The following is a 23,308-nucleotide window of genomic DNA, read 5'->3' on the forward strand; positions in this document are numbered from 1 at the left end:
CTATGGTTAGTACCCACTATATGAGGAAGACCACGGGATAGTATGAGTCCCTGTGGTTAGTACCCTTATGTGATGAACACCATAGGTGTGCGTTGCCTGTAAATGGCGCCGCAATGTGCGAAACAGCGTAGGTCTGTAATACACGTGCGAATTCCATTACCTGTGAGTAGTACCATAACGTATGGAATACCGCGAGTCTACGCTACTCATGATTGGTACTGCAACATGACAAATACCACGGTTCTACTTTCCTAGTGATAAGTACCATTGTGAGGGGCCGCTGACTTGGATTTTGGACCCCTTTCAACTGCAAGTATCATCGGTTCAGTACTGCGCTATAGAAGCAGTCCCTTGGTCAGTAATACTATTGTTCTATGCCAGCATGTGAGGCACTGTGGGTCGGTTCCAATGATCGTTTTAAATTCATATCCATCCATTCATTCTTCGTCCTCATGTTTTGAATTGTGGTCAGTGGATGTTTTGGGGCTTTTAATTTGACATTTCATTTAATCTCATTTCAGACCATTAGGGGTCGATGATCTAGATGTTAGGCCTTTAAACAACAAGCATCATCATCAGAAAGGAAAAACAATTATTATAATGAGAACTTAGCATGCCAACGAAACGAAAGTGAGGTTATGATCGGCAGTTTGTCAATAGCAATTGATTATTCCTCCACCGTACAAAGTATACGTATTTCATAATGTCTGTACGTGTATTCACACGATAATAACACTTACATTCTTTGATGAGGTCCATACTTTCGCACAATTAGCAACACTACCCACTTTCATATGTGTACGAAATAATAACAGACACAACAGCAACCTACGCACCAGCTGGAATGGTTGGGTCAGTATTGCATTCTGGGAGGCCGTGATTAATTCTAATGTAACAACACATTCTCGCCTGCCAACTGTCGGGGGTGCCACAATGTGGTCTGGGCCACAGTTGCTCTCCTAGTTACCATTATGAACAACATTTTACGTGCTATAACTCATTTTCTACATTTTTGTGGGTTGAGCCACTATTGCGCTCAACGCCTCAATTGAGGTACACATGGGGCGAGTTGGCCGTGTGGTTAGAACCCAGCCCTGAAGATGGTTTTCAGTGGTTTCCCATTTTCACGCCAGGCAAATGCTGTACCTTAAAGGCCACGGCTGCTTCCTTCCCACTCCTAGCCCTTTCCTATCCCATTGTCACCATAAGACCTATCTGTGTTGGTGTGATATAAAACAAACTGAAAAAAAGAATAAACTTATCTGTGTCGGTGCGACGTAAAACAAATTGAAAAAATAAATTTTAAAAAATTGAGGTACAGGTGTAAAGATGGGAAATTATGGAAAACCATCTTCTGGGCTGCTGACAGTGTGATTCAAACGCACCATCTCCTGAATGCAAGCTCAGAGCTACGCAGCACTAATTGCAGGGCCAACTCACTCAGTTCTCTCCATATTTATCTTCACTTCAATTTTGATAATTACATTTTTAAACCATTCAAATATGTCTGTCAGTGAGTTGTGTAAAGTATATTCTGCATATCTGAGGTTTTATTACGTTTCTGTCATCTATAGTAAATCTGCTATTCATCAAGAACAACTCACCTTACATGTTACAAAGCAATAGAAACAGTATCATATACATGTCTTAAAAATGATGATATCCCCTTTATATTTCAGTACTTGAAATCAATTAAAGAAAAATACAAAAGAAAATTCCACTGAACCACCTACCAAGCCACACATTCATAAGAATGTCAAAATGACTAGAAATTGAGCTGGATTTGTGAAAAATTGCAGCACAACCAATGCAGCCCTGGAAGAGAGAGACTAACACATCAATGAAATTTGCAAACATATCATGCTGAGGAACTTCATAATCACCAGAACTCAAACTTCAGAGAAAAAAATTGTTGAGAATTGAAATACACCTTTCCTATTTTGAACCGATTCATTTTGACAGTACTAATTGAAGATGCACAAGAAATCTACTTACAGCATGATACGTGGAAGACAATAATGATTAATTCCCTGCTGTTGAAAGTATTACTCTCCTCCAAGCATGCACCTTGAACTACATCTCTTGGATTCTCATCCAAAAGTTAACAGAATACCGGGATTTCAAACGAGAATATGATACAACTATACACTCCCTATTCTGCACAAGATGACCTGCCATTATGTTTATCCTAATATGCGTTCCTATTCATGTTCTTATAAATGACTTAAAATCCTTAAATACTGTTTACAAATACAGTGGATAAGTCTCCTAGTACATTAGATGGAGAAAGCTGTAAATCCTTCATTCTGATTAATGAAAGAATCAAATGTTAATTATTCTACAGAATTATGAAATATGGTATATGAGAACTGAGTACCGTATGATATTGTTGAGATGTAGTCTTTGCTTCCTTCTCACTTCACATATTATTAACCAATATTCTACTAGCAAGCATCTGACTGTGCATATGAGTATTCTCATGTCTCCTGAGGGTACTGATTTGAGTAAAGCTTTTGTTACATACGACACACTCGTATGGTCTGTCCCCTGTGTGAATCCTATAGTGAGTGGTTAGGTTATAATGTGTTGAAAAACTTCTGTCACACTGGTCACACTTGTAGTTTCGTAAAGAAGTGTGGAACTTCCTGTGGATATTGAGTGAGTTGACATGTGTGTATGTTCTATCACACATTTCACACTGATATGGTCTCTCTGTAGAGTGCGTAGCTTGATGTCTTTTTAAGGTATTACGTTCTGTGAATCTCCGCTGACACACTTCACATTGATACGGCTTGATGCCGGTGTGTATTCTGTAATGTGCTGCCAAGTTGGAGCGTTCAGAGAACATCTTCAGGCAGACATTGCAAGGATACCATTTCTTCTTCCTGAAACAAAAATAAAGTTCAAACATTTACTTTAAAATGTTAGAAGGTGTTTGATCGCTTCTAATAACAGCACACAGTAGGAGACACTGTTGAGTTAGGCCAGCAAGGTAAGAGGGTGATATCACTATGGGCCAATATCCTTTAAGTCTGTCAGAAATATCCATAATTTATCATCTACAATGCTATTCCTGTTGGTGGCAGAAAGATATTGAATCTCCAATAGGCGAATAACACCATACTCCCTGCAGTTGAAGAGGCAGCAATGACAGAGCTTTTGGTCCATGTGAAAAATGAATGTATTACTTTGGGTCTGCAGACCAACTAGCAAAAGACAAAATTAATTGTTTGCGCTGGAAAACTGAATGTATCCAGTTTCAGCTATAATCTTTAAAATTTTCAGTCTATCAAACACAAAATTTATGTTAACACTAGAATGTGCCTACAAAAGAACAAAAATATTATTTATAATAGAATAACATGTTTTGTTCTACACTGCCTGACAAAAAATTAAAAAAAAAAAATTAAGCACCCCGAAGAAATGGTCGGATGTCAACGTAACTTTGTTGCAATTCTTTATGACAGGCAGAACAGCCACCAAAATGCATTAGTGTTGTTACCAGGCCTAGTAGGATTTATAAGAGGCATAAACAACATACAATGTTGAGTGATCACTGTGAAGGACATGGAGATGCTGCAAACTCGTGTGAGAAAACATTATCAGCACCTGGCAGAGTTTGAAAGGGGCCTCATTATGGGTCTCCATTTGGTCATCTGGTCGAATTCTGCAATATCCAGATTTGTGGGGCATTTAGATGTGACAGAGGCGCAATGTTGGACTGCATGGGAACGTGAGGGCAGGCATACTCGTCGTCAAAGTTCTGGTGGACCATGTCTGACCACCACAGGGGAGGATCGCCATATTGTGCAACAAGCACATCATAACACCTTCACATCTGTGCCTGCCATCTGGGAACAAGTATTGAATTCCATGTAACATTCTGTGTCATCCCGCACCAGTGGTCAGAGACTAACAGCAGTAAGACTATGGAATTACCGTCCCATGTGTAGGCTGCCGTTAACACAACAACACAAATGGCTGTGCTTGGAGTGGTGCTGTGACCGGGAAGCATGGACTGCTGGAATGGCATTGCATTGTGTTTAGATTTTTTCTGAAGACACCAGAAGGAAAGTACATAATATAAATGGTGGACTCCCTCAGGGTTTTGTATTGGCCCCTCTACTATTCAACGGCATCTTTGGTGGAGAAGGAGACCTTCGGAATGGCAGAGATGGCGGATGAGGCAACCTATCTTCCCTGGGAATAATTAGAAGAGGACACCACTGCCTTGTGGAGAAGAGGGATCTTCAAAGTCTAAGGGAGTAAACCCCGAAAGAAAATCCTCACCTGTGTTAGGCCTAGCAAGTCAACAGTTGAGTATGAATGTACTGCTTTCAAACCTAAAACAAGCCTCGGATGGAAGAATAAATTAAATACCGGACATGACAGTTCTTCTCGTACCGTCCGAATTTATGATGGCCAAAAGCCTGATGCTCATCGGAGATACCAGAATACACGAAACCCTCCCAAGAAAGAGCGACTGAAAATTGGTACACTCAATATCCTTACTCTCATCAACAAATATGAAGAACTTGTGGATCTTATGGAGAGGCGTAAGCTCAAGATATTGGGGTTGAGTGAGACAAAATGGAAAGGATATGGGAAGAAGTCATTGAGAAATGGATATGTGCTGTACTGGAGTGGGAACAATGATGAATAAAAAAATGGAGTTGGCTTCCTCCTTCATAAAGATATAGACACACAGACAGATGTCAAATATGTGAGTGATAGGATCATCCAGATGAGACTAAGTGTTGGTAATGCACATCAAACTCTCCTGCAAGTATATGCACCGCAGACAGGATGTACCACAGAAGAGAAAGAACAATTCCTTATCGAACTTGAGGAAAAAATAACAGAGGAGAACACAATCATTATGGGTGATCTGAATGCTCAAGTTGGTAAAGAAAGACTAGACTGTGAAAACATCGTTGGCTCCCATGGCTATGGTAAGAAACTCTGAAGGAGAGAACCTGATTGATTTCTGTGTGCGAAACAACTTAACCATCCAGAACACATGGTATCAGAAGAGGGATAGCCATAAAGTAATGAGATACAGCTGGGATGGAAAGCTCAAGACTATGATCGACTTCATCATCACTGATAGAAAAGCGGGTCAGTATGTTACAGATGTTAAAGTCATACCCAGCAAGCGCCTAGATAGCGACCATCGGCTATTAATCGCTGACCTAAAAGATGTTCATGTGCCTAAAATTAAACAAAAGAATGCCAAAGATTAAGACATGGCTGTTGAAGGACATGGAGAAGAAAGGAAACTATAAAGCAAGGATAACAGCTAAATTACCAAAAGTGAGAAAGGGGGAGTAGAAGAAGAATGGTCCTTATTCAAAGAAACCCTTGTAAAAGCCACGGAAATTTGTGGAAAAACAAGTGCCACACCAAAAGAGAAGGAAACACCTTGGTGGAATGACCGAATGAAGACAGCAGTAAAAGATAGAAATATACTGAAAAGAAAATTAGACCTCGAAAAACAGAAAACAGACGATAGACGAAATGAATTAGAAATTGAACATCTAGCATAGGAATACCGGAAAAATAAACTGGCTGTAAAAAGACTGATCCAGGAAAAAAAGGAAAAGTGCTGGGATGACTTTACTACAAGGATAGAGGAAGACTGTCAAGGAAGTAGGAAACTACTTTACAAAATAGTAAACAGTAAAAGAAATGAAAATATAAACATCCTTGCACTGAAAACAGATGATGGTAGCTTGATACAAACATAGGAAGGGATCAGGGATGAAATAAAGAAGTACTTCAACATGCTGTTAAATGAATGGAGATGGGGGCAACACCGCCACCAATTATGTAGTGTAGATGAAACCAAAAGCAACAAATACCCATTAACATGGCTTGAGGTAGAAACAGCACTAAGGAGCATGCGAAATGGGAAGTCCCCAGGCTTTGATGATCTCAGCTCAGGCATGATAAAGGCAGCTGGAATACCAGGCTTCAATTGGCTATATAGAGAGTTATCAATGATTTGGGAAAGTAACAAAATTCCAGAAGTTTGGAGTAAAGGAGTCATCATCCCACTGTTCAAAAAGGGCAACCGACGGATGTGTGGAAATTACAGAGGCATCACGCTGTTGTCACACTCACTGAAGCTGCTGGAAAAGATAATAGAAACAAGACTTAAGAAGATAGTGGAACCTTTGCTTGAGGAAGAACAGCACGGGTTCAGGAAAGGTTGAAGTACTGTGGATCTTATCTTTGCAGTAAAGATGCTGACAGAAAAGTACTGGGAATATGGAAGAAATCTTGTGACTGCATTTGTGGACATTGAAAAAGCATATGATAGTGTTCATCGAAACAAGATATGGGAATGTCTGAAAGACCTAAAGGTGCCAAAGTACTTAATTGACAAAGTCAAGATGCTATACCAGAAGTGCTACAGCTGTGTCCAGATAGGCAACGGATGATCAAAATGGTTTGAAACAAAGAGAGGTGTCCAACAAGGAAGTGTTCTGTCACCACTCCTGTTCATAACAGTAATGGACAAGGTCATCAAATCTATCAAGAATATTAGACAGTGAACCAAACGCCCTGGTATTTGCTGATGATGTGCTTTTATGGGAAGAGACAGAAGCTGAAGTTCAGAAGAAACTTAATGATTGGAACAACACATTCAAAAATTTTGGACTGAAGATGAGCAAAACAAAAACAGTAGAAATGACAATCAACAGGGAAGGAATAAGCTCAAATATATTTCTGGAAGGAGCAAAAATCGAATCAGCTTCCCACTTCAAGTACCTCGAAAGCACAATCTCGAAATACAACACTGTTACGCAGGTAAAAATCAGCAGGACACAGAAAGCATCGAACTTCTACAGTCAAGTCAGAAATCTTCTCTGGGACTGCAAAATACCACAGAAAGCGAAAACAATCATGTACCACACTTACTTCGTACCAATCCTCACGTATGGTTTAGAGACATGTACCCTACTAAACAAAGACTTCAGTAGAATCCAAGCAACTGAAATGAGATTCATTAGAACCATGAACCAAACAACCAGAAAGGACAAGATCAGAAATGAAGTGAATAGGAAAGTAGCTGGTATTGAGGTTCCTATTATCAGTGTCATAAAGAAATGCAGACTTCAGTGGTATCGGCACATAATGAGAATGAACAGGGTAAGACCTGCCAGAAAATATTTTGACCTTAATCTCATAGGAAGAAGACCACAGGGAAGACCAAGAAAACGTTGAATAGAGACTGTAAGATCAGATGTGGAGGAGAGAGGATACAAATGGGAAGATGTACTGGATCAGAAGATGTATGAAGACAGAAGGAGATGGTGAGCGCTTGTACACCACACCCGGGAAACTGGAGTTGGGAAATGATGATGATGATGATGATGATGACTATTCAATGTGTACACATGACCTCCCAGTAATCAAATTCAGAAAATTAATCTACGCAGATGACATCGCATTCGTCGCCCAACACCAACGCTTTAATGAGTCTGAGTCAATGCTTACATCAGACTTAAAGATTCTAGACAGTTACTTTCATCAGAACAACCTTAGACCAAACCCTCTGAAAACTGTTGTGGCTACCTTCCACTTGCAAAATAGAAGTGCTGGGTACAAACCAACCATACCATTCAGAGGAGAGACTCTACAGTACTGTAGCAACCCAACATGCCTGGGAGTCACCCTGAACAGGTCCTTGACCTACAAGAATCACCTCTGTAATGTGTCAGCCAGGATCAAGACCAGGAATAACATCCTTCAAAAGCTGGCGGGCACATCCTGGGGTGCTAATGCTCAAATACTGAGATCCACTGCTCTTGCTTTTCTTATTCCGTCACTGAATATTGTTGCACGAGCTGGTTTAACAGTGCTCACACTGGAATAGTAGATACCGAGCTGAACCAAGCAATTCATACAATTACAGGATGCATCCAACCAACTAACACACACTGTTTTCCCACCCTAAGCCACATACCAGATCCATCCCTAAGAAGATCACAGTCACTGCTTAACTTATGGAAGAAAATAGAAAACAATCCTCACCTCCCTATTCATTCTGACATAGCAGCTTCTCCAGCAATATGACTGAACAGACAGTGGATCACATTGCATATCAGTGTCCTTTCCGTGCTTATAGAGGTTGTATGTATGTATGTATGTATGTATGTATGTATGTATGTATGTATGTATGTATGTATGTATGTATGTATGTATGTATGTATGTATGTATGTATGTATGTATGTATGTATGTATGTATGTATGTATGTATGTATGTATGTATGTATGTATGTATGTATGTATGTATGTATGTATGTATGTATGTATGTATGTATGTATGTATGTATGTATGTATGTATGTATGTATGTATGTATGTATGTATGTATGTATGTATGTATGTATGTATGTATGTATGTATGTATGTATGTATGTATGTATGTATGTATGTATGTATGTATGTATGTATGTATGTATGTATGTATGTATGTATGTATGTATGTATGTATGTATGTATGTATGTATGTATGTATGTATGTATGTATGTATGTATGTATGTATGTATGTATGTATGTATGTATGTATGTATGTATGTATGTATGTATGTATGTATGTATGTATGTATGTATGTATGTATGTATGTATGTATGTATGTATGTATGTATGTATGTATGTATGTATGTATGTATGTATGTATGTATGTATGTATGTATGTATGTATGTATGTATGTATGTATGTATGTATGTATGTATGTATGTATGTATGTATGTATGTATGTATGTATGTATGTATGTATGTATGTATGTATGTATGTATGTATGTATGTATGTATGTATGTATGTATGTATGTATGTATGTATGTATGTATGTATGTATGTATGTATGTATGTATGTATGTATGTATGTATGTATGTATGTATGTATGTATGTATGTATGTATGTATGTATGTATGTATGTATGTATGTATGTATGTATGTATGTATGTATGTATGTATGTATGTATGTATGTATGTATGTATGTATGTATGTATGTATGTATGTATGTATGTATGTATGTATGTATGTATGTATGTATGTATGTATGTATGTATGTATGTATGTATGTATGTATGTATGTATGTATGTATGTATGTATGTATGTATGTATGTATGTATGTATGTATGTATGTATGTATGTATGTATGTATGTATGTATGTATGTATGTATGTATGTATGTATGTATGTATGTATGTATGTATGTATGTATGTATGTATGTATGTATGTATGTATGTATGTATGTATGTGTATGTGTGTATGTATGTATATGTATGTATGCATATATGTATGTATGTATGTATGTATGTATGTATGTATGTATTGTGACATTTTAGGTCTATTGTAATTGGCAGTGAATTTTATAAGACCGGACTGTACACCACGTGTCCCGCGCGGAGTGTCGGCAGTGGAACTCAAAGGGATGACTTTTTGTTTATCTTTTGTATAATCTGTTGAGGGGTGAGAGACAATGTTATCACCGCAAGAGAAGATGAGAAAATTCTAATACGGCTGAACTCTTCACCCACGACAAGTATTGCATCCAAAATCCTTCGTCATATTACAACTTCAGATTCGACGTTTTAATAAACATTCTCCAATGAGTGTGCATAAAAGCCGTGATATCACGCTTCGGGAAGGCACGAATAATAATATTTGGAAATTAAATTAATTATCTAATTAATTAATCAGAAATTAGGGCAAATGTTAATTACAACGTCGAGGAATTCAGGACGTCAACTGAATCACGAGGTATGACGTCAGAGCTCAGAAGATAGGTGGCAAACCTGTACTAGAATATTCTCACTCACTCTTGTTTCTGCTGGCTGCGCGTGTCACTCGGGAACTTATTATGCAAGGAAGTATTTCATAGACCTGGACAGCTGTTACTTGCACCACGAGGAGAGCAGTGTCATTTCTTTGCAGTTTAACAGACCATCAAAAAATCATAACAGACGTCAATAGTGTCTGGGAAGAAAGTACGTATCATTACATGTCAATTGTGAAACCACGTGTGGGGAATTTGTACTAACATTTTTGTGAAAGTTTCAGTGCACCTCAAGCAATACGAGTTCGATACCAGCCAAGGCAATGAAGACCTACAGTAAGAAGTTCATGTGCCTTGGAGACATCGGCTGGATCAGGATGCAGTACTAAAAGCGAGAACCAAGGCCAACAGCGTCCTAATGCCTTGAATCCTGCCTAGAAGACAACCATGGTCATCAAGACATCCAAGTTAAGTCGACATTTCATTTATACTGGGTATTATCTGTTCTATGTAGCTGTAATATATAGTTAACTTTCTTCTTGAAGGGATTATTGATTAAACAGTAGTTTGAGTAGATTTCTAGTATCTTTACCATGTTATTTTCTTGCATTATACAACGTTGGACTTGTAGTTTTTCTCACTATGTGATTTTAAGGTGCGTGATGACAGTATGTCAACATCATCAACCTTGCGGATTTCAATAAGTCATGTCATCAGACAAGTATCTGATTTAAATATCAGCCATCAGCTAACCTTTAAGGAATTTTATGTTTCCATTCAATTACTATAATATTGAGGATTGTGTACGCGTGATATTTTCATTCTTCGGAATGTATTTCTCTTGTATTTTGCCAAAAGTGTTTGCTATATTTTGCACGAGGCAGCAGGCTCATTTGACATATTAACTCTATGCTGACGATACGGATAGCTTTCTTTTGGGATCCGATTTCATACTTTTAAAGAAGGACATTGTCTGATTATTATATTTATATGTGGTTCCAGTCATTTATGAGAATTTTCCCGTGATATTTTGGACGGATTTTGCGAATTATTTTCATTATTGTACCTCTCACATTGTGCCATGTGGTGAAATGTGGCATGGATTATGGTGATTTTATTTGCTATTTGGGGGTGAATCTTCACGTCTCTATGAACAGAGGCACATGTAGTCTATTTTCTGCGATGTTGCGTGTAATGATGAACGGATATTTAGGAATAATTTATCGTCATTTATGATGTATTTGCGAGTTGTTGTTTTGTGAGAGAATTATAGGCGATAGCGTCTTCATAAAATATATTGAACCACGAGGTAAATCACATGTCTTCCTACAAAATAAAATTTAGTGTATGATATGGTGAGAGCCCTTTTGTCATACTGGATGAGCGTCATCACAATAATGTTAAATCGAAGCTGTATAATATTACTCACTTCCTCGATATATGCTAAATTCTAGTAACGTCCTGAGTTCGATGCAAATATTGATGGTATTTTTAGTCACCATTACCCAGACTATTTGTACCGGATGGATTACTTATAGGTGCAAGTCATTATTTATGGGAGTCTGCCATTCCCATGAAATGAACGGATAACGTGTGGACGTGTGTGTATATTTGTAAAATAGTATCCGTAGTTGTAGTTGGTTATAATTCTTTCCTTGGTGGATGATGGTAACAGGAGACTTATTACGTGCATTTTTATTTTGTTATTCCCACAGGTTGAGTGATTTTATTTTTATTGCAAATTATTGACGTGTGTTACCATCGTTGTTCTGAGTTTTGGCGTTGTGTTAAGGTCATGACACATGGTTAAAGATTTAATTTAAAAAAAAATTCTTTCTGCTTACTTTTATCATGTAAAGTCACGTGTAGTTTGAGGTTACGCTGAACAGATAATCATTGAAAAGTCGAGTTAAATTGGAGAAATAATTATGAAAAATGAAATTAAGTGACAGAACTTTTTTTTTTTTCATCTTTTGATCAGTCATGTAACTTAAGCATTTAAAATCTTGTTCCAGATTTTCCGGCATGATTTGACATGCGCACGAGCATCATTCTCAAGGCAAATCAAAACAATCAGAATAATATTCGATAAATATGACTTTTATGAAAACAATTTTTGTCAGAATTAATAATACATTAACATGTACCATCCCATTTGCTTTAAATTTTTGGATGTACAGCAAGAGTTAACGTAAAATTAAAATTTTTTGTGATCATCTCACATAATCATAATTCTTAAGACGGAATTATTTTGTAATAAATCATCCACCATTAGTTTCTATTTCGATGGTTCATTATTTACTGATATCTGCCCATCTCCTTGATCCACACCATTTCTTTTATGGAACATGTCAATCCCTTACTAAGCACCCCTGAGGGGGTCTCGTGTCTCTAATGTGTTAGTCGCGGCTTAAACGGGCAGAGTATGTATGTATGTATGTATGTATGTATGTATGTATGTATGTATGTATGTATGTATGTATGTATGTATGTATGTATGTATGTATGTATGTATGTATAAATCAAGCGTTGGAAACTATCTTGCTCACCAGAGAACAAATCGTAATGGAGAAAGGCTAATAGAGCCGTGTAAGGCATTTAACCTCGTAATGAAGTCTACTGCTTTTAAACACCTGCCCAAGAAACAGAAGACCTCGAAATCCCCAAATCACCACCTTGGTGAATTCCAGATTGATCATGTCGCGATCGCACGGAAGGCTGATAGAGAAATTCAGAATGTTAAAGTTCTAAGACAAGCAAAACTGGACTCAGATCACTATCTATCCAAGATAAAAATCAAACTGCTCCCGAGAAACACAAGGAGAGTTCAAGCCAAAAGGATTGAAAGATTTGATAGAGAAAAACTCAGATCTAACCATGAGTTCACCCAGAAACTACAATCGGTGGAGGCAGAGAACTGGGAACAACTGCGCGAGGCCCTGGTCACAACAGCTAAAGAGATGGTTCAGCTTACTAAGCCCAGGAAGCATGCTTGGTGGAACAGTGAATGCAATGCAGTGATAAGGCAAAGACAGTTTGCCTGGCAGAAATGGAACTCGCTAAAGAACCAAGTCAACTGGACAAACAAGCATGCTTGGTGGAACAGTGAATGCGATGCAGCGATAAGGCAAAGACAGTTTGCCTGGCAGAAATGGAACTCGCTAAAGAACCAAATCAACTGGACAAACTTGTTGAATGAGAGAAAGTGTGCAGTAAAAACCATCCGCAGCATTAAATGTGCTTTTGATGAACACCAGCTGGCTCAAATTGAGCAGGATTTCAAGAAGAACAATACACGTGACTTTTATAAAACATTTAAAAGCAACTTGAGGAAATACAACCCACCGAGCCTACAGTTCAGAGATTCCAATGGAAACCTAGCCCATAATGACAAGGAAAACTGCCGGATCCTTGCAAAATACTTCGAATCCCTTCTTAACTGCAAGGCCCCAATGTCCAGATTCACATTTGAAGATAAAACAATAGTCCACCGAGATTCAGCTACACCTACGAAAGAGGAAGTCAGACAGATTATCCAATCCTTGAAGAATAATAAAGCGCCGGGTGAAGATTCGATAATAGCTGAATTGTGGAAGTTTGCTAGTGACAATGCAGTGGAGAAATTAACGGACATCATATATAAAATCTGGAATACTGAAAGACTTCAAAGTGATTGGACATCTGCCCTAATCCACCCACTTCATAAGAAAGGCAACAAGTCCGATGTTAACAACTATCGCGGCATCTCCCTCCTACTTATAACCTACAAAATTCTCTCGAAAGCTCTTCAAATCAGGGCATAAGTACAGCTAGATCCAGAGCTGGGTGATTGCCAAGGAGGTTTCAGGAAAGGACGGTCATGTGTGGAGCAGATTATGAATCTGAAATCTGTCCTTTCATATCTTAAACTAAGGAGGAAGCCTTTTCTAGTAACGTTCATCGACTTTAAGAAGGCCTATGATTCAACTGATAGAACTACCCTACTTCAGATCTTAAAGGAATTTGGCTTGGAAAGTAAAACAAGAGTGATCATCCAACAGACTCTCACCAACACCATCTCAAAAGTGAAGTTTAGAGGAGAGATTTCAGAGGCCTTTGAAATACGGACAGGAGTTAGGCAAGTAGATGGTCTCTCACCTCTGTTGTTCAACTGCGTTCTTGAGAAAGTGATCCGTGAATGGCACAGAGAAATGAGTTATGAAGGAGTCGAAAGCGGAGTCAGACTAGGCCACAAGAACAAGAACCTTTCAATTGACTGTCTAGCATTTGCAGACGATCTCGCGGTTTTCGCCGATTCCTTGGATATGGCCACGAAGCAGATCAACCAGCTTCAAACACAAGCTGCAAAGGCGGGCCTCCAAATCTCCTTTGAGAAAACGAAATTCATTACAAATATCAAACTGACGCCAAGTGAGCTAGAAGGGACTCATGGAAAAGTCAAGCGAGTTGAAAAATTTAAGTATCTTGGTGAATGGATAGAAATTAACTTGTCCGAAAAAGAAGCCTTTTCTTCACGTATGAATAAAATGGAAATGGCTTACCATCTGACTAAAAATGTCTATAACAAAAGATCTATATCTCTGAATGCAAAAATCAAACACTATTGCACTGTTATCCGGCCAGAGGCTCTATATGCAGCGGAATGTCTCGCCATGAACAAGAAAGGCATGATGGAGAAATTGGAGGCCAAGGAAAGAAAGATTTTGAGAAAAATGTTAGGTCCAGTCAAAGACAACGGTGAGTTTAGGAGACGGCGCAACCAGGAGTTGTACTCGCATGTGGAGAAAATAACCGATGTGATGCGAAAAAGGAGGATTACTTTTTATGGACACATGGCCCGAATGAATTCAACACGGTTAACCAACCACATTTTCACTTTCCTCCAAGAGAAAAAGGCAGAGGGGGCATGGTTCAGTGAGGTACAGAAAGATCTGCAGGAGATTGGGATCTCTTTTGAAGATATCCAGGAGCATGTCCCACTTAAGAAAAAACTCCAAGAACATCAGAGTTTCCTACCAAAGCCGAAGATGAAAACTGGAAAGGGCATGGACGAAAGAGCGAAAGGAGCAACACCGTATACGAATGAAGGAATACTGGACCAACATTAAAGCTCAAAGGAAACAGTTGAAATGACGTGGTCCTTAGTTGGCCGAAATGAAACAAGAATGAATAAATAAATAAATAAATAAATAAATAAATAAATAAATAGTTAATTAATTGTGTTCAGTGACGAATTGCAGTTCATACTACCACGGATAACCATAGTCTGTGAGTATGGCGGCAACGTGGGGAGAGGTCTCATTCTTCCAATGTTTTGGAGAGGCACAGCGGTGTTACTCCTGGTGTCATGGAGTGGGGAGCCATAGAGTATGACTTCAGGTCATGGCTGGTAGTGGTTCAGGGAACTCTTTATGAAACCCTTCCCAAACAAATGAGTGCATGCATCCAACGTCATACTGACAAGTGGACTCGTACTGCCAAGTTTTTTGTAATTTTGACTCGATCTTGTAACCACTGAAATCACATCACATAACCTCTCAACAAATGTTTAATTTCGTTTCCTCCTCCCCTTCTGGGTGCTTCGATTTTTTATTTTTTTGTCAGGCAGTGTATAAGAATATCCTCACACATCACTTTTATATCATGCATATATACGTATAAAACGACACCAGACTATTTTTAAAACCTCCACTCAAGCTTATTTTTCTACTATACATGTCATTCCACATCTTCTCTCCGCTGACAGCTTGGAACATACTGCTTAGTAAGCTGTTCATTTCCTTACTCTTTTCCAATTCTGGAATCAAGTCCTGGTCTCATATACTGGATCCCTACTCTAACTGGGGTCTTACCAGTGACTTACTTGCCCTATCCTTTACATCGTTACTACAACCCCCTAAATAACCTTATAACTATATAAAGATCTTTATTTAATATCCTGTTCATGTGATTACTCCAATATTATATTAACACCGGGGTACTTGTGTGTTCCCAATGAACTACTTTCACTCCCATCAACACAGTAATTAAAACTAAGAGGACTTTTCCCCTTGGTGAAACTTACAACCTGACTTTTCACCCCATTTACCATGTCCATCGGACAGTACTATCGAGATCTTTTTGCAGTCGCTCACAGCCTTACAATCGATTTATTACCGAATGAATGAATGAATGAATGAATGAATGAATGAATGAATGAATGAATGAATGAATGAATGAATGAAAATTCACACCCTGTTTTCAGTCATTTATTACTCTTAGGTATAATATCATCCACAAAAAGCCTTATATGTGATTTAGTTCTTTACTCATATCCTTTATATACATATATAAAAGAACATAATGGTCCAATAATACTGTCTTGCAGAAGAATCAGATAATGCTTCGCCTCCTCTAATTCTCCCATGATCTACCCTAACAACAGCCTTGGATAGGTCAGTAGTTGACACAATACATTTGACCCCCTGAATGTACAATATCTGCAATATCTTTCTTGAATCCTACAAGTTGAACCTCAATGGAATAACCTTACCTAAACCTGAACTGCCTTCTATCAAACCAGTTAGTAATTTTGCAAATGTATATAATATAATCAGAGAAAATGCATTCTCAGAGCTTACCAGCAACACATGACTGGCATGACACGTGTCCATTACCCTTTCTTTTGTACACAGGGTCAACTATAGCAACTCTCCATTCATTATGTACAACTCCTTCATATAAGCATTTGTCAAATAAGTACTTCAGATATGGTACCAGTAATACTATATTTCCCAACACATTGCCTTCATTATATCCCCGGAAATCATATCAATTCCAGCTGCTTTTCTAGTTTTCAACTGTTTTATATTTTTGAAAATATTTTATCACTGAACTTCACTGAACATTAACCTTATATCCAACTACCTTTACATACTGCTGACTGAATACTTCTGCCTTCTGTAAGTCCTCACATACACACTCCCCTTGTTCATTAATGCACCCTGGAATGTCCTTCCTGGAACCTGTTTCTACCTACAAGTATCTGTACATATCCTTCCATTATTCCTTAAAATTCATATGGCTGCCAATTATTGTATGTGCACTTTTTAGTGATAGATTTTTGTACTCGGTTGAGGAGTAAGAAGGGAGAACTGCCGGTTCCGGTAATACTGCCAACTGAATGGAAATGAAATCTGAATTGAATCGATAATATGATTGATCGATTCGAATTTTCTAAACCTTTATTATCTTACACCAACATCTGTGTCACACACACAATATATAATACTATATAACATTTCCCGATGCGAAACGTGTTCCAAGCATGAATTCTATAATTTGGCTTTGCTGTGTAAACAACAGTACGAGTACTTAAAGTGTACGCCAGATGTCGCACAGCGATGATAAGTGATTCTTAGTTTGTGTTTCAAAGGTTGCCAATACGAATCTCGAAGATAACCGAAGCTGACCGATTCAGCACTAGGGTGTAAATCTATCGCTAAAAAGTGCGCAGATAATATGTTTGTCATCATGTTATCCTCACCTTATTTTTGCTAAATTAATTTCCTAGTAAGTTCCTTGAAATTCTCCTTACTCCCGCAACCATTCCTTTCTAGCTTGCATCTCCTTCTTAATATCTTTATTTCCCTGTTATACTAGGCCTATAATGAATACAGAAGACAAGGAAGGATAGAGGAGAAATGAAGACATAAGGAAAGAGCTAAGTGTGCAAAATCTAAATGACAAACTTGGAACAGAACATATAGAGGTGGTTTAGACATGTCAAGCAGATGAAAGAAGAAAGACTGCCAAGACAAGCAGTGGAAAGACATATGACAGGGAAGAAAGGATGAGGGATACCGTAATAATGATGGATGGACTCTGAAGAACAGCATAGGACAATGGAACCTGGTCTGGAACACAAGTGTTGGAAGAGGAAAGGTGAAGACACAGGACGAAGTGAAGAGGGCCATATTTTTCCCCCATCTGGTGTCAGCTGAAAAAGGGGAATTGATGATGATTGATGATAAATATAATGGGTCCTTACCATTCTTTACCACCTTTAAACATACATAACAGTTTTCACAATCCTCAACAACTGCTGTAAACTCAGACCATAGGCTAGTTATATTTTTATTTATCACTTTTCACCAACTACAATTACTTTTTAAGGACTCCCTCCTGCCTATCTTATCAACCATATGGCACTGCCTAATATTCCTCCCTTTACACTTTTACTTTCTATCACTTTTTTAAAAAAATTTTAACTTTGACAAAAACAGTTCCATGATCATTGATACTACCTATCACTTTAGTTCCCCTATAGAGCTCATCTGGTTTTATCAGCACCTCATCCAGAATGTTCAACCCTCTAGTTGGTTTCATCACTTTCTGATTCAGCTGTCCATCCCAGATTAACTTATTTACCATTTGTTGGTCATGCTTTGTCATTTGCATTTCCAACAACATTTGGTAAATAGAAATCACCCACTACAACCACGTTCCTTTCAGTGTTGTTCTGCACATAACCGATTATCTTATCAAATAATTCCGTGTCAGCATCACCCCTTCCAGGTCTGTACACTCCAAGACATCAAGTTGCTTATTATCTTTAGAGATAGAATTTCACGTTTCTCATTCCAGTTCCATAAAAATAATTCTGCATCCACAACAGCGCTTCTAATCCATGATTCAACTTGTATTACAATGTCTGATAAATATAGGCTATATTAAATTCCTTAATTCTATTCTGTTCCTTACAATACTTCTACAGTTTAACACTAACAACTTTAAGTCATCCTTACTTGACTTCCAGCACCCTGTAGGCTATTTTCATCACCACTTCCTAGTCCACCCTGTTTGCCCTGGATGTACCTCCCTCAGCTCACAAAAGCCTATTATTGTGTTTTTCTTTAAGTGTATTCATATTCTACATTCTTTCATTCTTTAATTATTTATTTTAGTACACTAGCTTGTTTCATCTCCATTAATTATGTATTTTGGGAAAATGTATATTAACAGGTATATGCATAACAAGATATTACTTACTCAATGTTTTCTAGGTATTTCCTTTCTTGTATACTGTGTGCTACATCAATGTATCCTTTGACTAAACTGTCTGCGTTCAGTTCAACTCTGGAGTCTTCCTGCTTCCAAGAATCTACATCACCACCACAAGCATTGAGTTCATGTTCGCATTCTATTAACTCCACTTTCACTGGATACCATAATTCCTCATCACAATCACTGTCATCATTTGAATTCTGATCTTCCAAGTTGTCACTGCTATCATGACATCCATTACTGTTAACCTCCTGAGTGTCAGAAGAACCAGTGGCAGAATTGTCCACTTCTTGCATCTCTATTCTTTTCTTCTCTTCAGTATTAGGATCAGTTTTGAATATCAACATAAACCTCAGCTGTCTCTGCCATGACTTTTCAAAAATATTACTGTTGTGATCTTGCAGTTAGTTTTTCAAACCTGAAAAAAATTAACACAAAATTAATTTTGAACCAAAGTGCATTAGAAAAATCCCTTATTCAGCTTATCCAAAGCTCAGTAACAAATACTGCATGTTTAACATGTGAGCTTTGATTTGAAAGCCTACACCTGTACAAAGTGTGCACAAAGTCCGTATACCCCTACCCATTATTTAGTTAACTTCTATTGTCAAGATACCCAATAGACTTCGATTGTTGACAGCAGATGGTGCCAAGATATTGAAAGAATGGCTGATACAAGTGATTATACGATTGAGGAACGTTTGATGGCCGCAGTGTGGATTCATGAGCTTAAAATTAATGGCAAATCAATTAAAAATGTGAGGGATGATTTTGTTGAGCGGTTTATGAAAGCAGCACCGGCAAAGAAGACGTTGTTAGTGTGGGGAAAAAAAAAAAACACTTTTTAACAGGCAGTGTTGGTGATGCGCCTAGAAGTGGAAGACCAACCACCAGACTTGGACTTTTGTGCTGACGTGTAAAAATCTATTGAACAATCTCCGGTCGCATCCATACGGAAACGTGCGTCAGAGCAGGGGATCGGACAATGATCCAGTTTCTCTTCCATGGCCACCAAGGAACCCTGATCTAACAACACCTGATAACGCACTCTCGGGTTACATAAAGGAACAGGTGAGGAAGCAGCGATATGTTGGAACTGATGATCTGAAAAATGAGGTGCGCGAAGCTTACCAGACAGTGACTCCACGGATGTTGCTTAATATGACCATCAGATCATGGAGGGAAACATAGCGATGTTTTAGATTCCTAAGATGTAAGTAGAAATAAATAAATAATGAGTATATGTACTTTTATATCATGTCAGTTTGAGTTTAATGTAATTTAATTTAATAGAGGAGTTTGTGCGCACCCTATATAACATATGCATTACTTGACTCAAATAGTCCTTACAAATGTGCGGCTGAGTTAATCCTATTGAGTTCCTCGGCCCACAATAATCTCGTTTCTGTTTGCCAGCTTCATCAGGAAGGTGGGATTCAACGCTTATTGAGGGGCCATGATTTTCTAGAGATCTTCGGTCTAGATACAGAAGTATGGGACAAGAAGAACGCCTTATAAACATAGGAAAAAGGAAGAGGGGAAAGGATAAACATGAATACAAGAACAGGCACATATAATAGGATAAACACATTGACAGTTCAATGCGGGACTGAGTTTGTCCTATTCTGTGTTCCTTTCGATACTCCTCTCTTTCTATATATGACTTGATTTACACTTGTTTGTTCCTTTCCTTTACTTAGTATCAGAAGAGGGAGCAATAGAAAGAGGAGAAGAGGGCAAACATGAAAACAGGGACAAGGGCAGTCTGTACATCTTCACAGTGCCGTCCTCAAGTAGATAGGATCTCTCCTCATAAATCCCAGTTCTCTTAAATCCACTTCTTCTCAGCTCCTGATAAGCTCGTTTCTGCTTCCCAGTTCATCAGGAGTGCGGGTTTCATAGCTTACCAGCTGTACGCATAAGTTTTTGCTGTTTTTTTGTGGTAAAGAAAACAAGTAATTTTCAAGGGAAATTCATTTTTTGTTTATTCAAAATATTGGCCATCGGCTTCTACACACCTCGCCCATCTTTCAGGTAAGTTATGAATACCATGGCAGAAAAAGTGCACGTCTTTTGCGGCAAACCATTCGTCGAGCCATTTTCCAACTTCCTCTAAATTGCTGTTCTGTGAGCGCATGCCCCATCGATGTGAAGAGGTGACAGTCAGATGGAGCCACATCGGAGGAGTACGGTGAGTGCAGAAGGATGTGCCATCCAAGCGATTTCAAGGTGTCTTTCACTGGTTTTGCTGTGTGAAATGGCGCACTGTTGTGTAACAAAATCACATTGCCATGTCTTCTGGCCCATTCGGGTTGTCTTTCGATCAATGCGTGATTTAAATTAATAATTTGTTGGCGATAGTGTTGTGCATTAACGGTTTCGCCGGGCTTCAACATGATCACTGAACGATACAACACAGACACTAGTATTTGGCGGACTCAACTTGCCAGTTGAGGTTGGTATGGTGACAATACCGCTGGTGTCCCACCAAACACAAAACATGGTCTTCTTGCTGAAGCAATTTGGCCTTGGTGTTGAAGGACCGACTTCACCAGGTGACAGCCACGATTTTCTCCATTTTGGGTTTTCAAAATAAATGCATTTTTCATCACCCATCACGATACGGTACAGAAATGATTTTCTGTCGTGGCGTTGAAGCAGCATTTCACAAGTGACTTTGCGATTTTCCATTTGCCATTCATTCAAATCATGAGGGATCCATTTACTGAGTTTACTGATCTTCCCCATTGCTCGTAAATCTCTCCTGATTGGTTCTTGTGACACATTTAATGCTTGTTCCAATTGCTGTTGAGTTTGGTTATCATCTAGTAACGCCTGCAATTGCTTGTCTTCGCACTTTTGTGGTCTACCAGAGCGTGCACTGCCTTCACATTGAAATCACCATGTTTAAATTGTCAAAACCATGTCTCACATGTTCTAATCGATGGAGCGTGTTCACCATATGTTTCTACCAGCAAACAATGACTTTCCACAGCCTTTGTCTTTTGATTAAATAAGAAAAAAAACAATGTGTGCCTCAAATGTTCTCTTTCAGACATAAACGTCGATATGATCACTGAACGATACAACACAGACGCTAGTGGTTGGCGGACTCAACTTTCATGTGGTGGTAGTTTAATGTCAGATGAACAAACTGACGTATGTGTCAAATTCGTACGCTGCGTACTGTTCGCTGGCACCATCTCATAGTGAAACCGAAAAAGACTTATGCATACACCCGGTAGTGAGGGGCCATCATTACCTACAGACCTTTGGTCTACATATAAGAAGAGTAGGACAAGAAAAAATCCAGATAAACACAGAAAAAAGGATGAGAGGAACGGATGAACTGACTACAGGTGGTAAAAAGGGTGGGAACACTGGATAAATTTAAACAGAGTATAGGGACCCAACAGGTCGACTTATCACTTCCTTGTCACTTTCCATTATTTAATCGACCCATGCAATGAAGACAGCCTAAATAATAATGCAATATGTTCAATGACAGTTTAACTATCCGTCATAAAAACGCCGTGGTGTCGAAACTTCGCACCCAAAATAAGTTATTTAACATGCCAGTAGATCTTCTGCCACGAATCTCGAATCTAGACATTGTTAAATGTCAATCGACTCTGTCGGTACATGATCCCACACATTCCGCAATTATAACGTAAAGAGCACAGTAGCACGTTCTCTTTGCGAGCGCGCAGTAACAACTCAGGGAACCAATCAATCGTGGATGCCGTTGTACTATATTTATAAGACACCACTACGTGAAGTACCCGATACTCGTATATACAATTTTTTTTTTTTTTTCAGAATTAAATTCGTTTTTCCATTGCAGACATAAAGTTTAAATAACTCAGTTCTTTGCTATTTAACTTACACACAATTTCTTTAAGAGTTTATGACATTGATGATTCATCTACACAGACTACTGTCGTTTTAAAAAGAAACAACAAATAGACAGGGACCTAAAGGCTCGTAGTCGTACACTATATTATACTCCTACGAACTTCGCTACATCCATTGAGCAGCAGAGCTCGGTGTAGCTGGTCTTGACCCGGCGCAGGTGCGGTCGGCAGAGTCGGCACTCGGGCCAGCGCTCAGCTGTGTTCCATCATAGAGGTACAAGGATGCGCATGAATGTTTACCAAATACAGTAGAGACAATACACGACACTGAGCGAGATATCGAGGGACAGCTATTGGAGCTCACTCTAGCGGATAGACCTGAACGGTACTGATTCTGTCATAAGAGCACGTGTATTTTTGTGTGAAGTTTTTGGTGTTATTTATGCGTTTTCAGTGAGTTGGCATAATTAAATAGTAGCGTGTGTCATTCCTTGATATCTCCTCTCAACATGAGGGGAAAGGTATGTGCTGTGTTTGGCTGCAGTAATTACGAAGTAGAGAAAAATGCGCGGTCGTTCTTCAGGTTCTCTCGTGACAAGAACATGTAAGT

At 38.6% G+C, this 23,308-nt stretch overlaps 1 protein-coding gene across 2 annotated transcripts; it reads right to left on the reverse strand.

Annotated features, from left to right (window-relative positions):
- Nucleotides 1-1,156: 1,156 nt before the first annotated feature.
- On the reverse strand, nt 1,157-22,964 carry LOC136881227 (zinc finger protein 552). Of its 2 annotated transcripts, none has more exons than XM_067153961.2 (3): nt 22,861-22,964; nt 18,830-19,262; nt 1,157-2,885 (listed from the first exon to the last, which is right to left on the reverse strand). In XM_067153961.2, the coding sequence occupies exons 2-3, from the start codon at nt 19,189-19,191 to the stop codon at nt 2,420-2,422; spliced, it is 828 nt and encodes a 275-aa protein (XP_067010062.1). In that variant the 5' UTR covers nt 19,192-19,262; nt 22,861-22,964; the 3' UTR covers nt 1,157-2,419. The 2 variants fall into 2 exon arrangements, with proteins under 2 accessions (XP_067010062.1, XP_067010063.1); XM_067153962.2 differs by lacking the exon at nt 22,861-22,964 and adding an exon at nt 22,731-22,836.
- Nucleotides 22,965-23,308: the final 344 nt, after the last annotated feature.

Source organism: Anabrus simplex, chromosome 9 (assembly GCF_040414725.1).
Source record: "Anabrus simplex isolate iqAnaSimp1 chromosome 9, ASM4041472v1, whole genome shotgun sequence".
NCBI lineage: Eukaryota > Metazoa > Arthropoda > Insecta > Orthoptera > Tettigoniidae > Anabrus > Anabrus simplex.